Source organism: Balaenoptera musculus, chromosome 18 (genome assembly GCF_009873245.2).
Source record: "Balaenoptera musculus isolate JJ_BM4_2016_0621 chromosome 18, mBalMus1.pri.v3, whole genome shotgun sequence".
Taxonomy (NCBI): Eukaryota; Metazoa; Chordata; class Mammalia; order Artiodactyla; family Balaenopteridae; genus Balaenoptera; species Balaenoptera musculus.
The window spans coordinates 23,174,414-23,190,656 of record NC_045802.1 but is presented as its reverse complement, the minus strand read 5'-3'; the positions used below and the strand labels follow the sequence as shown (position 1 = coordinate 23,190,656).

Sequence of the window (16,243 nt, the reverse complement as noted above, 5' to 3'; positions counted from 1 at the left end):
TCTTCCCTGTAGTTAAAATAGTACCTGGCACAAAGTTGGTGCTCTATAAATATTTAATAAATGAGTGAATGAGTGATGTACATGGAATGGTCAGGAAAGGGACACATGACCTGTCAACTAGATCAGGCTGTTGACCCTATTGATCAATATGGGGAGATGACATTCACGCTAATTTGGTCATCATCTCTTCTCTTTCTTGGACTGACATAACTAATAGACTGTTGACTTTTCTCCCTGGCTTTATTCAATTCCTCCTCCAATCCATTTCTACCCTTCCACTAGAATTATATGTCTTCTTGTTGTTGTTGCTGTCTCCCCCTCCTCCTGCTTCTCCTCCTCTTCCTCCTCCTCCCTTTCCTTCCTTCTTCCTTCTTTTCTTCCTCTTTCTCATCTCCCTCCCCCTCTTCTCTTTCCTTTCTTTGTTAATGGATTTATTGAAATATAACTGATATAAATAAACTGCACATATTTAAACTTTACAGTTTGACAAGTTTTGACTTACTTTTATGATCATGAGACTGTCACAATTAAGACAGTGAACCTATCCATTACCCACATGTCCAAAAATCAGACATGTCCCAAAAAGTTTCCTCCTGATCCCTTGTGATCTCTCCTTCCCTCCTCAGCCCTCTGTTTCCAGGCAAACATTCATCTGCTCTGTCACCAAAAATTAGTTTGCATTTTCAAGAATTTTATATGAAAAGAATCATACAATATATACAATTTTAGTCTCACTCCTTTCACTCAGCCTAATTAGAGACTCATCCATGTTGTTAGATATATCAGTAGCTCTTTCTTTTTATTGCTGAGCAATATTTCTTGTATGAATATACCACACTTTGTTTACTCATTCATCTGGTAGACATTTGTGTTGTTCCTGGTTTTCCAGTGGGCATACACTTTTATTTCTCTTGGGTAAATGAATAGCTAGAAACTGAATGTATGGGTTATATGGTAGATATATTTTAAACTTTTAAGAAACTGTAAACTATTTTCTCAAATGGTACATCACTTACATTCCAAAATAATTGGGTCTGAGAATTCCAGTTCTTCCATATCTGCAACAGCACTTAGTATGGTCAGTCTTTTTAAATTTACCCATTCTAGTGGGTATAGAATGAGATCTCATTATGATTTCAATTTGCATTTCCTTAATAATTGATGATACTGAGTATCTTTTCATGTGCTTGTCTTTTGCAATATCTTTTTGCATGAAATGACCATTGAAATCTTTTGCCCATTTTTAAACTCGGTTGTTTGCCTTCTTGAATTGTAAGAGTTCTTTATATAGTATAAATAAATTCAAGTACATTGTCAGGTATGTTTTCAAGTATTTTCTCCCAGTCTATGACAACCCAAATGCCCATAGAGCCCCAGCAGGTATACCTCACATTCATTTTCATAACAGTGCCTTTTGAACAGAAATAAAAAGGCTTTTTTGTTTTTTTAAAGCTTGTGATACTAGTTATTTATTTATTTATTTATTTATTTATTTATTTATTTTTGACTGTGTTGGGTCTTCGTTTCTGTGCAAGGGCTTTCTCTAGTCACGGCGAGCGGGGGCCACTCTTCATCGCGGTGCACGGGCCTCTCACTGTTGCGGCCTCTCTTGTTGCGGAGCACAGGCTCCAGACGCGCAGGCTCAGTAGTTGTGGCTCACGGGCCCAGTTGCTCCGCGGCATGTGGGATCTTCCCAGACCAGGGCTCGAACCCGTGTTCCCTGCATTGGCAGGCAGATTCTCAACCACTGCGCCACCAGGGAAGCCCCTAAAAACTTGTTTTAATGAAGTCCAAGTTTTAAAATTTTTGTGTACTATTTAAGAAACCTTTGCCAAACCCAGAATCACTAAGTTTTTCTCCTATATTTTCTTCTAGATATTTTGTAGTTTCAGTTCTTGTATTTAGGCCTATGATCCATTTTGAGTTAATTTTCATATACAGTATGAGCTGAAAATTGAAGTTCACTTTTTTTGCATGTAGCTGTCCTCCACAACTTGTTGAAAGATTATCCTTTCTCTAATGAAGTGCCTTGGCATCCGTCTTAATGAGCTTGGGCTTCTATAAAAAATAACAAACAAAAAAAAAATGGAAAAACACCATAGACTGGGTGGCATAAACAACAGACTTGATTTCTAACAACTCTGGAGGCTAGGAAGTCCAAGATCGAGGTGCAGCAGATTTGGTTACTGGTGAGAGGGCTATTCCTGGCTTGCAGACAAACGCCTTTTTGCTGTGTCCTCATATGGCAGAGAGAGAGGGAGGGAGAGAGAGGGAGAAAAAAGCTCTGGGGTCTCTTTCTCTTCCTATAATCCCATCATAGGGCCCCCACCCTCACAACCTCATCTAAACCTATTTACCTCCTAAAAGCCGCACCTCCAAATATCATCACATTGGAAGGAACACAAACATTCTGTCCATGAGAGCACCTCTGAAATCAATTGTTATGTGTGGGGCTATTGCTGGATCCTACTCTGTTCTGTTCCATGGATCTATATGTCTATCTCTATGCCATGTTACACTGTCCTGATTACTGTACTCTATAATAAATCTCAAAGTCAGGTAATATTATGGGAGTTCCCTGGTGGCCTAGTGGTTAGGATTCTGGGCTCTCACTGCCGAGGGCCCAGGTTCAATCCCTGATCGGGGAACTGAGATCCTGCAAGCTGTGTGGCGCGGCCAAAAAGAAAAAAAAAACAAAGTAATAGTAGAACTTCCAACATTGTTCTTCACAGTTGTTTTGGCTACTATAGGTTCTTTGCATTTCCATAGGACTTTTAGAATCAGCCTGTCAATTTCTCTAAAAAATGCCTGCTGGGATTTTGATTGGAGCTGCTTTTAAACAATAGATAAAAGAGAAAGAACTCACATGTTAACAATACTGAATCTTATGATTCATGAAAATGGTATATCTCTCTATTTTGGTCCTTAATTTCTCTCAGCAGTGTTTCACAGTTTTCAGTATACAGGTCTTACATATTGTCTTAGTCTGCTGGCACTCCCATAACAAAATACCATAGACTTAGTGGCTAAAACAACAGAAATTTATTTCTCACAGTTCTGTAGGCTGGAAAGGGTGTCAGCATAGTCAGGTTCTGGTGAGAACTCTTCCTGGCTTGCAGAGGGCCACCTTCTCACTGTGTCCTCACATGGCAGAAAGCAAGCTCTCTGGCATCTCTTTTTATAAGGGCACTAATCCTACCACCAGGACCCCATTCTCATGACCTCATCTAAGCCTAATTACCTCCCAAAGACCTCATCTCCAAATACAATCACATTGGTGATTAAGGCTTCAACATATGAATTTTGAGGAGATACATTCAGTCTATAACACAAAACTTTCATCAAATTTACCCCTAAGTATTTCATAGTTTTGATGTTACTGTAAATGATAATGCTTTAAAAATTTTAATTTCTGATAGTTTCTTTCAATATATATAAATACAACTGATTTTTATAATTAATCTTATCTTGCAACCTTTCTAAACTCCCTTATTAGCCCTAATAGCTTTTTAATAATAGATTCCTTAGGATTTTCCAAAAATAATCATGCTATCTGTGAATAAAAACAGTTTTACTCCCTCCTTTCCAATCTGGATGCCTTTTATTTCTTTTTCTTGCAAGGAGTGGCTTGAATTATCAGTACTATAGAATGAATAGAAGTGATGAGAAGACACATGCTTGCCTTATCCCTGATCTTAGGAGAGAAATATTCAGTCTCTCCCTATTAGGTATGCTGTTGGCTGTAGGATTTATGTAGATGCCCTTTTTTAGTTGGCTGGAGTTCTCTTCTATTCCTAATTTGCTGGAAGTTTTTATCTCAAATTGATGTTGGATTATAACAAGTATCTTTCATGCATCTAGAATTCTCTTTCTAAAACATAAATTTAATCATTCACTCTTTTGCTTGAAGTCCATCAAAACCCTCCCATCACCTCTAGAATAAAGTTCAAGTTTTTTATCATGCTATACATCTCTTGTTGCTTCTCAAAATACATTCTATGTTATTCCACTACCAAACTACTTATAGTTCTATGAATGTACCAATTTTATTTCAGGACTCTGTGAATTTCTTCAGGTTCTTTTTGTCTGGAATATCATCCTCCTCACCCCCTAACCCTCAAACCTATCCCAGACACCTAATCATTCAAGTGAACTCCAGATATTTTTAAAAACTCAACCGATCACTCCTCTTTCAGTGTTAAATCTGTGCTTACACTTCTACTGTTGACACCACTTCCCTGCATGTAATTATTTGTTTACTTATTTGTCTCCCTCTTTAATAGATGGTGAGTAGTGTAAGAGTGAGGACAATATTCAGCAAAATGCTTAATAGAAATTAGGCCCTCAATATAAGTGAAATAACATCTGTAAAACTCTTTGAAGATTGAAAATTTTTATAGAAAATTTCTTTATAGAAATCTAAGACATTATTATCTTTGTATTATATCCTATTGTCAACATGTATCCTTTTCTGAAAGTGACTAATACAATGCAAATACTTATAAGAAATCTATATTACCACAAAGGTATAATTATTATCATCATATCTCTGTTGATGCATTAATACCTAAAGCCATTATCAAAATTTGGTCCCATACTGCCTACCAGGGCCCCAGCAAGGATATCTTACATAATGTTTACAAGTATTATTTCATTTAATTGTCATGAAAACCTTACAGGCAGGTCTTATTATTATCTCCATTTTACAAATGAGAAAACAGAAGCATGGAGAGATTAAACCATGGAACCGGAAGTAGCAAATCTCTTCTTTCAAACTAGGCAGTTCAGCTCTAGAGCAGCAGTCCCCAACCTTTTTGGTACCAGGGACAGGTTTCATGGAAGACAGTTTTTCCTTGGCCTAGGGTGGGGGACTGGGGTGAGATGGTTTTGGGATGATTCAAGCGCATTACATTTATTGTGCACTTCATTTCTATTATCATTACATTGTAATATATAATGAAATAATTATACAACTCACCATAATGCAGAATCAGTGGGAGCCCTGAGCTTGTTTTCACTTGCCACTCACTGATAGGGTTTTGATATGAATCTGCAAGCAACTGGTTTATTATGGTCTCTGTGCAGTCAAACCTCTCTGCTAATGATAATCTGTACTTGCAGCCGCTCCCCAGTGCTAGCATCACTGTCTCAGCTCCACCTCAGATCATCAGGCATTAGATTCTCCTAAGGAGTGCACAACCTAGATCCCTCGCATGCGCAGTTCACAGTAGGGTTCGTGCTCCTATGGGAATCTAATGCCACCACTGAGCTGACAGGAGGCAGAGCGGTAATGTGAGCGATGGGGAGCGGCTGTAAATACAGATGAAGCTTCACTCGTTTGTCTGCTGCTCACCTCCTGCTGTGTGGCCCAGTTCCTAACAGGCCACAGATCGGTACCTGTCCGTGGCCCGGGTGCTGGGGACCCCTGCTCTAGAGCATATTCTTTTCATTTCTATGTTACATTTAATAAAAAAACCTTTAGAAATTAAATATACTGTTTTTATTTTTGCTCCTTTAGCTATATTAACAGAGAACAGTTATGTCTAATTATGCTGAATACAAAAACAAGTATGGCTTCCAGATGCCTGTGGTGGAATTATGAACATATTTTGAAATTTAAGGAACACAGAAATGTTCCTTATCTACCTGAAATGTTCACTGGCAACTAGTAAGTCATGAGCCATAGCTTTAAGAACACAGGCTTAAAAACTTAACCTTCCTTCAATTCAGAATTTTAGGAAAAACTATCAAATAGAGTGAATTTAAAATAATTCTATGTGACATATTTTTTATGCTTATTTATAGTCACAGTGACATTGTTGAATGTTTGCACACTGGATGTGTAAAATGGTCCATGAAACTGGAATACTCATGTAGACTTTACGTAGGGATACCAGAATAATTTAGAAGGTGTAAATATGAAAAACAGACATTTTAAGTTGCCTCCTCAGAATTATTAAGTTATGCTTAATAACTTCCCTGTTACAAATTTAATATAGCTTTGGAGAACATAAAGACTCATTTAAAAGACTGTGTGAAATAGGTTACCTGCAAATGGAACAGAACTTTTTTGTTTTTTTCTATTTCTGATGTTTGTGATTGTTGTTGCTGTGCAACTTGCTCGACAGCATCAGTTAATGAAGATGTGTCTTGTTTAGCCAGAGCTAGACAAAATAAAGTACATAATAAAAATCGAAATGCAAACATTCTAAGAAACATGTTTCTTCACTCAAAGTCATGAAAATGGTTATGTTTTCTCAAAAATAAACTAAATTTAGGGTTGGTACTCTTCTTTTTTGACTATAAACAAAACCAAAATCAAAGGCCATAAAAACAGACAATTCAAAGTCACCTACTGCAATATTATACCTGTTACTTTATGGAACAGTATAAATATTTTGATTGTCCTAAAAATTATTATCTAGACCATTTGCACATATACTACAATTATAGTGGTACCATAACCATTTCTCAATTGTAGTTGATGAATTTTCATGATAGGCCTGCATTTTCAGGTTGTTATACTTTTTCTAAACATTCTATAAGTTTCCTCCTGGTAAACTTTAACAGCTTCCCTCTATTCTAATTTGCTACTAATTTTAACACAATTATCCTATCATACTACTTTTTTGTTACCGCTCATCTTTTAGTTATATATTTCTGAAGATAACTTCATTACCTTCTTCAGGAGCTCCTTGACTCTTCCTTTCTTTGTTGCCTGACATTCTTGTGTCTCTTTTCCCCTTTTTAGTTCACCTTCTTTACTCCTACAAAATAATCAGTGTAGAAAATCTTTCACTTTTCTTTTTTTTTCCGTCATGTATTAGTGATCCTGAAAGTAAATTAATTGTCACATATCTCACAAGGATGACAATGACACTCATCATCAGTTCCAAGAATTAAAATACAATGATTGAGTGAGTGAGTGATGACATTCGTCATCAGTTCCAAGAATTAAAATACAGTGATTGAGTGAGTGAGTGATGACATTTGTCATCAGTTCCAAGAATTAAAATACAGTGATTGAGTGAGTGAGTGATGACATTCGTCATCAGTTCCAAGAATTAAAATACAATGATTGAGTGTTGTATTAAAATACAACAACAATGGTTGTCCTGCTTTTCAGCTCTTATGACCCTGAGAAGTTTCTTAATTTCTTTGCTCATCAGTGTCCTCATCTGTAAAACCTCATAGGGCTGTTGTAATAATTAATGTATGTAACATGCTTAGCACAGTAACTGACATAGAGTGAGTAACTAATTATTCTGGATTAGTAGCTAGTACCTCTAGAACTATTATGAAATGGATTCTAAAACTATAACCAGAATCTGTGAAAAACAGTGCCAAGATGAATTAGCAACTTCTGTCTTGGGTATAGGATGCAGGGAATATGGCACTCCCATGTAAGGCCAGGGTAAGCCTTACGCAAGTTTAAAATCACCATTCAATCTCTTCTATACGTAGGAGAAACTGATGAGATGAAGGGGTAGATTTTTTTCTCCCCTGAAAGATGGAGAGAAAGAGTTCTTTCCTGTACCAGCGCAACAAATGAATGCTGAGTTGGCAGAGTTAAAGGCATTACCAGTCTTTGGAAAAAGAGTATCTGATTTTGCCTGTCCATTCCTATACAAAAGGAATCATACAATTTTGTATGATTAATAAAAGGAATGTAGTGTTCCTGCTTAACATTTGAACATATGCATTTTTCTTTTTAGATGACATCCTTTTAAAAACATCTTCTCCCTAAAACCACCTCGTTTCTCTGAAGTTCATGCCGTCATGAGCTTCAGATGAGTAAAGTAAGAAAAAGTAAAAAGTAAAGTAAGCTTTACTCTTCCTTATTGTTATCAGTTGACTTCTAAATCTCTACCGTTCACTCCTAGATTATAGTATATGACTTACTGTGTCTCTATTACTACTTTTTAAAATATTTCTTTGGAATTTCAACATCTACACAGGTGGTACTTGTAATACCCTGACTTCTCCGTTCTTTGATGTTTTTCCTTATCCATCCTCCCCAGCCACCCACAGAGTATCACTACACCTCATCCATAATCTCAGATTCAAACACTTATTTTTCAGCTTATCCCTCCTAGTATTTTGACTGTAAGAGCTGTTCAACCACATTGACTCTTCTACCTTTTCATGGTCCCTTAGCCTTTCATGTACTCACGTCACTTACCCAGCTTAGATTCCTTTGCATTCAACCTCACTTTTCTTGTACTGCTCTCTCCCTGTCCTACCTTCCCTGGAAAACTTCCAACCAGTTGCTTTGCTTACATACTAGTAGCTGAATACACCTCAAGAAAAGCACACACCTGTGCTGTGGTCTCACTTTAAATTCAAGACACTTTATGTCAAGTGGGCCCTTGATGCTAGGCCCCTAGGATTCATCAAGTTTCATGGATGATTATTTCACTCCTTCTTCTCTGTCTTCAAACCTCCCACATCTCTTTCCCCCTCCTCTTTCAGTTGATAACCCATCTTCCTATTTAACTGAGATAGTAGGAAAATATCAGAGAGGGTGGTAAATCACCCCATCTACCAGTCTTCCTGGACCTATACCTATATACTAGTCCATTCTTTTCTTGCAGTGAATAAAGTGTACTTGCTCTGACCTAGGGCCAATCCTCTACTTCTGTACCCCTTCCTCTCCTACTCAAGGACATTGTTCCTTCAAACGTCCCATCAAGAGAATTTCCTCCTTTATTTGGTCAAACATATTATCCTGGACAGCCTATCGTATAATCATCAACAACAATAACCACTTTTGCTTGACACTTGAATCTCTTTCAGCTATTGATCCTTTTCTTTGCTCTCTTTTATAGCCAAGATCCTTGTTGTCTACTTCCTCTCCACCTATTCTTCTTGAATCCACCAGAATTAATCATTTACAACTCTAAAGTTCTTATCAAGGTATCTATGACATCCACATTGCCACTTCAATGGCAAGTTTGGTCCTCATCTTCCTTAACGTATCCATATCATTTGACACATTTGATCATGCCCTCCTCTTTGAAACAACATACTTCTTGGTTTCCTTTGCTGGCTCCTCCTCACCTTTCTCATTTACATTAGAGTGCCCTAGCACTCAGTCCTCAGGCCTCTTCTTTTCTCTAAACTTACTCTGCAGGTAATGCCATCCAGTTCTATAGCTTTAAACTCCCCTTATAGGCTCACAACTCCCAAATTCATATCCCTAACCTGACATCCCTCTTGAGCTCCAGACTCATACACAATTTCCTACCTGATATTTCCACTTGAATTTCTTATAGGCATTTCAGTTTACTATGTTCCAAGCCGAACTCTTTATGTCTCTGTCCACTCCATCACTACCCCTAAACCTGCTCCTTCATGGTCTTCTCCATGCCAGTAAATTATAAGTTCATTTTTCTTATTCACACTCAAAACTCTAGAACATTAGCAGGGAGGTATCTAGAAGGGTATAGAGCCCAAGGCAATTTAATCAGCCTTGCCCAAGATAATCATAAATGAGAGCTCATTGTTGATGTTTCATAGACCCTTTGGGAAATCATTTGAGATATTCCCCAAGTATGTGGCCCAAGACTGCTGCCCCAATTGTTTTACCTAATAGACAAATCAGAAGCTTGACTCTTTTCTTTCTCTTATATGCTGCATGCAATTCTTTTGGCAAAACTCACTGGTTCCACCTTTAAATTATATTGGAATCCAACCACTCCTTCCTTACCTCTTCCAAATACTATCTTAGCTAAGAAGCCTTCCCTGATAATCCCTCTAAAACATGACCTTCATCCCCCATTTCCTTACCCTGCCTCATTTTTCTTAACAGCATTTATCACTTTTATCATTTTTCTTTTTTACTTCCTTTTACTAATGTAAGCTCCATGAGGGAAGAGAACTAGAACAGTGCCTGGAACATAACAGGTGTCTAACTATAGTCTATCTCCACTTCAATTGACCCTGTTCTACTGACAGAATAATGCTTCTGAAACACTGTTCTGATCACATCAAATAGCAACCAATCTTTCAACTCCACCTTAGATGCATCTTCTTTAAGAAGTTCTTCTTGATCTTTCTGGGTAGATATGATCTCTCGCTCTCTCTTTTTAGTACAATTGTTTGTATATCTCTATTATACCAAGATAGATAACAGTCTAGGTCTCAGGGTAAGATAGGGCTAATCTTGAATCTAGGTTGTGCCACTTACTAGTTTATTAGGTACATTCTTTCCAACCTGAGCCTCAGATTCCTTGTCAATAATAGTACCTTCCTCATTAGATTTTTGTGAGGATGAAGTGAAATAATGAATATAAAGCATTTAGCAAATTCCTGCCACTCAACAATTTCTATTCCTACTGTTTACATTATTTTATACTATATTTCCCTATTAGACTATAAGCTCCAGGAAGTCTTACTCATTTTTGTATTCTTTAAAGTATCTGATGAAGAAACCAAAAAAAAAAAAAATTAAGAAAATTAGATTTATACAATAAAAAATAAAGTAACTGGTACTTCTTGATATCTATTTCTGAAGCAGCATAAATTGAAGAACTCTTGGGTGATATTTATTTAAACCAGCTATTCATGAAAGGACATCCGGTTTAAAATTGAGGAAGTTTTCATTTTTTCTGGATCTCTACTGTAGAATGGACAAAAAATAAAAATGAAAACAAACTACTGTCATCTACTGATAATTCATTACAATTGCATAAATCAATAAAAACAAGAGTTTAGAGACTAGACAGTATTAATTATTCTTTCACTCAAGCCACGTATGTCGGTACATATTATATACAAAGCATTGTGGGAAATATAAATATGAATTAAGTGACTGATTTAAAAAAAAACACCTTATAATACCTATAGTATTTGATAGTAAATATCCAAATATTACTTATAAAAAATCATTTAGGCAAAACACTCTCAACTAAAACAGTAGCTTTACAGAAAACAATGCAATGGAAATACTATAAACCACCATGTTCTATATTAACTATAGCCAACATTTACTAATTACCATAAGTACTTTCACATAGATTATCTGTTTTATCCTTCAGAGCAATCCTATAAGCTAGACATGATTTTTACCTGTATTTTGTAAATGAGGAAACTAAGACTTGGAGAAATAAGGAAATTCGCCAAAGGTCATACATCCAAGCAGGAAGGATGAAATTTGAAGCAATTAGGATGCAAATTAACATTTATTAGGTATTTAGTATGTACTAAAGCATTGTGATGAGCATGATTTTTGTGCACCAGCTCATCTGAATTCAAGAGGCGAGTGCCTGTAATTGGCCCTTGGGAGGAGATTTTTAAAAGGCCATGGTTTGAGTCTTTGGAAACTCATCGTCTGGTACCTCCCTTCAAGTTAATGAGCAAAATAAAGCAAGGCTGTCAAACTCCCCTAGGGCTTTGAGAGCTTCTGGCTTAAAAGAATCAAGACGAGGCAACTGTCCATGTGTGCCCATGTCACGTAAGCACCATTTTTCATCCTGAATGGAAAAAGCTCCTATGTGGACCTGCCAGGCAGTTTAAGTAGTTAAGTTGATAATTACCTCCTACCCCCTTTAGAACATACATTTTATTAGAAAACAAGGAAAGAAAAATTACTTAGTTAATTTTCACATAAGTGTGAAATTGCTTTGGTTTTTGTTTTCCAAGTGGGAGGGGGAGTTTAATATCTGAAGCTGATGTTTAACTGGGGAAGCTAAAAAAAACTGACCTGGGGAAGAGAGAAAAGATTTCCTGGAATTGAGAGTTTAAAGTTACGTCTATATTTGTCATGAGCATGATGGAATCAGTTCTGGATGGTTCAATTCCAACAATAAGAGGAATATAACAGGTGTTATATTAAAGAGGAATCATGGGGGAAATGTAAAAAACTGCACAAATGAGTAAGAATCAATAATACATACTTCAGGTAAAAAAGATGACAAGTCTTTTCAACCACATGTTTTCAAGAGAAGTTATATCATCAGAGTCATCCAAAAAGAATAAATTAATTGAATCATTAAAAGTGTATTGCAGGGCTTCCCTGGTGGCGCAGTGGTTGAGAATCTGCCTGCCAATGCAGGGGACACGGGTTCGAGCCCTGGTCTGGGAAGATCCCACATGCCGCGGAGCAACTAAGCCCGTGCGCCACTACTACCGAGCCTGCACTCTAGAGCCCGCGAGCCACAACTACTGAAGCCCGTGTGCCTAGAGCCCGTGCTCCACAACAAGAGAAGTCACCACAATGAGAAGCCTGCGCACCGCAACGAAGAGTAGCCCCCGCTCACCGCAACTAGAGAAAGCTCTCGCGCAGAAACAAAGACCCAATGCAGCCAAAAATAAATTTAAAAAAAAAATGTATTGCATACCTATTATATACCAGAGTCTTAGAATCTGCTGAAACTAGGGACTTTTCTCTTCCTTGGCTAGGTAATGAGATTCAAGTTTCAGGATGCTGAAAACAGAAAGAAACCAGAGGATTGGAACTGTTCCTTAACTTTCTTTCAAAGACAATTTAGAGAACATTCAGATATTACTCATTGATAGCTTTAAGCCAAAGGTGGGATTTCTCTGAATGCACAGATAGTACTGGACTACAAAAACATCTCGTTTTGGGGTGTAGACATACAAGGATGGGTCTGCAGCTGAAATCTAAGTTTTAAGGGATGCCCAGGCAACTGTTTGAAAAAGAAATTATAGGTCTTTGGTGAAATCCAGTCATAACCTCCCTGCTTGTCTCATTCAGGACAGTAAGGGGAAAAGTCTTTTATTTTTACTCTATAAACAAGTAAACATGATTTCTAAACCAAAAGGAGCTCGTAGCAGGTTGAATTGTGGTCCCCCAGACAGATGTCTGTGTCCTCACCCCCAGAAACTGTGAATATGAGCTTATTTGGAAAAAGAATGTTTGCAGGTGTAATTAAGTTAAAGACCTCGAGACGAGATCATCCTGGATTTAGGGTGGGCCCTAAATTCAGTGACAGGTGAGAGGCTGAGCATGCAAACAAACAGTGACTAGGCCATATATAAAAACAGGACTCTGACCCACAACCTGCAGCAACCAACCCAGGAAACCATCCATCATCTACAGTAACCAGCTAGCCTGCCATTCTGTAAGTCAGACTCGTAGGAAGTCAGACCACTATCTCTAATAACAATTCAGGAGCCAAACATTAACCCCTGTAACAAATGGCCCCCAAATGGCCAGTGCTTGATTAATAAAGAACAGCTTCCCTAGTTTTTGTCCCTACTTCCAACTTAGGACCAACCAGAGAAAGCCAAATATGCACCCCTAACCAATCACATAGGATGCGCAACTTCTAGTGAGCCCACCTACAGCTTCCCCAGGCCTACAGCCTGCAATCAGGGCATACCTGAAGATTTCCCTTTTTTCCACTATAAGCTTTCCCACCCCTCTGCCTGCCTTTGAGTCTCTGCCAAAACCCAAGTAATGTGGCTGACTCCCTTGTTCTAGCAAGCTCTGAATAAATAGCCTTTGCTTACTCTATGATTGGCCTTTTCTTTATTTCCATTCAGGTGTCTTTATGTGAGAAAGGTACAGGGAGATTTGAGACTCAAGACACACAGGAAAGTAGACCATGTGAGGATAGAGGCATAGAGCCCCAAGGCATGCACCCCAAGGCAAGGAACACCTGGAGCCAACAGAAGCTGGAAGAGGCAAGGAAAGCTGTGAAGGGAGCACGGTCCTGACACACCTTGATAATTCCCACATCACGCTGAGTGCGCACGCTGAATGCCAAGGGTTAGAAAGCTACTCTCCAGGGAGTCTAACCACTTCCGCTCCTACCAGCGGAAGTGTACATCTGACAGCGGCACTTGTGTTTGTTCCTGAACCTGTTTATGCCAGTTGTACTTGTCACTGTGCTTTCATAATTTAATTAAGTATTATGTAAACCAATGAAATAGTGTGGAAATAAAGTTTGTTGTTTCTTTAAAAGCTATGTTTAATATTTTGGAAAGACCCAATTAAGGTGAGCTGTTTGCATGTGTGAGATAACTATAACTGGTGATAAAGAAGAAATCTGCTCTCAGCTTCACAAGTGCCTCTAGGTTATTTTCCTCTTAAAGGAACCGAATCTTGGGAAAGCTTAGCTGATGGTTGAGAAGTGTAGTTTATGGAAGAGGTATGATGCAGAACTCTAATCAGGAGGCCATGTGCAAAGAAAAGGCCTTGGACTTTCTCAACAGATTGGCAAACAAGCATATAGTTGTTTTAGGTTAAAAAATGTTTAAGGTATTGTGGTATACTTTTTCATAACTCTCTGGTTTAACTGACTTTCCTTTGAAACAGTTTTATTTAGATATAATTTATATACTACCATGTTCATCTTTATGAGGTACACAATTTAATGTTTAATTGACTTTTTCAATGTACTGCTTGGTTACGGATACAGATTGCATCTATGAGAGAGCTTCTCCTATACAAACAAAAAGCTAAAAGAAACAGTTAATTCTGCTTAGCGAGGGGATGGGGATTCAAGGTGATGTTTGAGCTTGAAGGGTCTTGAACAAGTAACAGCTAAAAAAAAGCATATAAAAAGAAGAGTGCTCTAAGCAGAAGGGATAGCTTATGCAAAGGATGAAATCATAAGGTGTTCCAAGGAACAGCCTTTAGTTTGAGTGGCTTGGGAATAGGGAAGTTGTTTTTTCAAATCTAATTATGCATCTGAATCACCTGTAGAGATTAAAACGAAACAAAAAGCAAAGCAAAACAGGCCGAGACTTGACTCCCCGAGCTTCTGATTCATATGTATATCTGGAGGTGGTGGAGGGGGGAGCTCCCTGGATGTATATTTTTTAAAGTTCTGCGTGTAGTTCTGAGGTGTAGCCAGGATTGAGAGCCACTGGAGTGGGGGGAATGGGGGTGACGTAAGAGAGTGCTAGGAGATGAGGCCACAGCCCAGTACCAGACGGTGAAAGGAAATGGCATATAAATACAATATAACAGCGAACTTTCTCTTCCCTGACAGCTTCCCTATTCTGAAATATTTCTTTTTTAACTTTTTCTTACTGTTACCGCTGCATGACAGAAAATGAATTCCCCCCGTTGTCTATAAAAACAGAGAGAAATGTTTTCACCCAGCTTTGTAACTAAAGACCTCTATTTTGCTCACAGTAATATTTCACATAAAGCAAGCTCAGGGCAGAGGGGGTCAGGTGCACCACATAGCACTCAGTGCTCTTAATAAATGCCCAGCAAAAATGATGAAAGTACAATTTTTGACAGAAACCTCTGCCAGATAACTGAACAGTGGGTTCCTACTCTGGGTTGGTGACGCCATAGAATAGCAGCACCTGCCCACCTCAGGTGCTCCTCTAAACTCCCAGATGGCTGAGGTTCTTCCTCTCGGGGACAGGTTCTTCAGCACTTATCGTCGGAGCGACCGTCAGAAGAAAGGGACCCCCTCCTTCCGCCATAACCAGTTCCCCAGGAAGCATCCTTTCTCCTACTCTCTGAAGGTTGGAGATATTTCCCCTTGGCCAGAGCGTCTGCCTACCATATATGTAGGAGCTGTTCAATATTTTTAAATAAATGAATGTTATGCTCTTTCAGGGCAGAGAAAGGATGCTAATTTACATCTCTATCACAACTCTAAGGGTCAGCGCCTTCTAATTTTCTACTCCTGGCGCGTATTTTTTCAAAGGGCACCTAGGACCTCCGTTTATCCACACACGTGCAGGAGCTGTAAAGTTTAGTCAGCAAGTTAGGCAGGATCAGCAAAAAGGCAAAGGAGGGGTTCAGCCAACTTGTTTCTGGAAACAAATAAAGCCAAAACCGTTAAAAAAAAAAAAAAAAAAGTCTACCTCAGGAGGCACGTTACTTGAACTTGGATGGGACAGAGTGCCAAGTGCTAACGCAGTGAGGTTCTCAGGCCTGGGCGAAACCGAGGGTCCCCCGCGCTGCCGGGCCGGCGACTCGTTGCGGCCCGGCTGGGAGCGCGGACGCCGGGAAAGGGCTTCATCGCCCCCGGGCAGGGGGAGGCGGTCTACGACCCGAGGCCGCTCGGCCGCGCGCCCCGTCGGGAGGTCCGCCCCGCTCCCTCGCGCCCCGCCCACCCCCGCCCAGCCACCGGCCCGCGGACCCGCCTGGCTCCGGTCACTCGGTCGGTCCGCCGCTCCGCTTCCCGTTCCTCCTCCTGGCGCCGGGCGGCGGGTGTGGGCTGGCGCCCTCCTGACCCGGAACTGCTGACGGTTCCCCACGGTCGAGAGCGTCCGACCCGAGGGTCGCTCCCCGGATCGCTCCCGCCTC

General features: G+C 39.3%; 1 protein-coding gene across 6 annotated transcripts in view; it reads right to left on the bottom strand.

Moving 5' to 3' along the window:
- The window catches only part of CCDC122 (coiled-coil domain containing 122), a 34,758-nt gene extending 18,554 nt beyond the window's left edge, over positions 1-16,204 (bottom strand). Inside the window, exons 1-4 of one of the 6 annotated variants that reach the window (XM_036831585.1) lie at positions 16,077-16,160; positions 12,342-12,427; positions 6,680-6,767; positions 6,049-6,164 (exon numbers count right to left, since the gene is read on the bottom strand). In XM_036831585.1, coding sequence (XP_036687480.1) covers positions 6,049-6,164; positions 6,680-6,725 — 162 coding nt within the window. In that variant the 5' untranslated portion in view covers positions 6,726-6,767; positions 12,342-12,427; positions 16,077-16,160. Of the gene's footprint in view, positions 1-6,048; positions 6,165-6,679; positions 6,833-12,341; positions 12,428-15,798; positions 16,035-16,076 lie in introns of those variants that run through there. The other 5 variants (XM_036831583.1, XM_036831586.1, XM_036831588.1 and 2 more) reach the window with 5 other exon arrangements.
- Between the last annotated feature and the right edge of the window lie 39 nt (positions 16,205-16,243).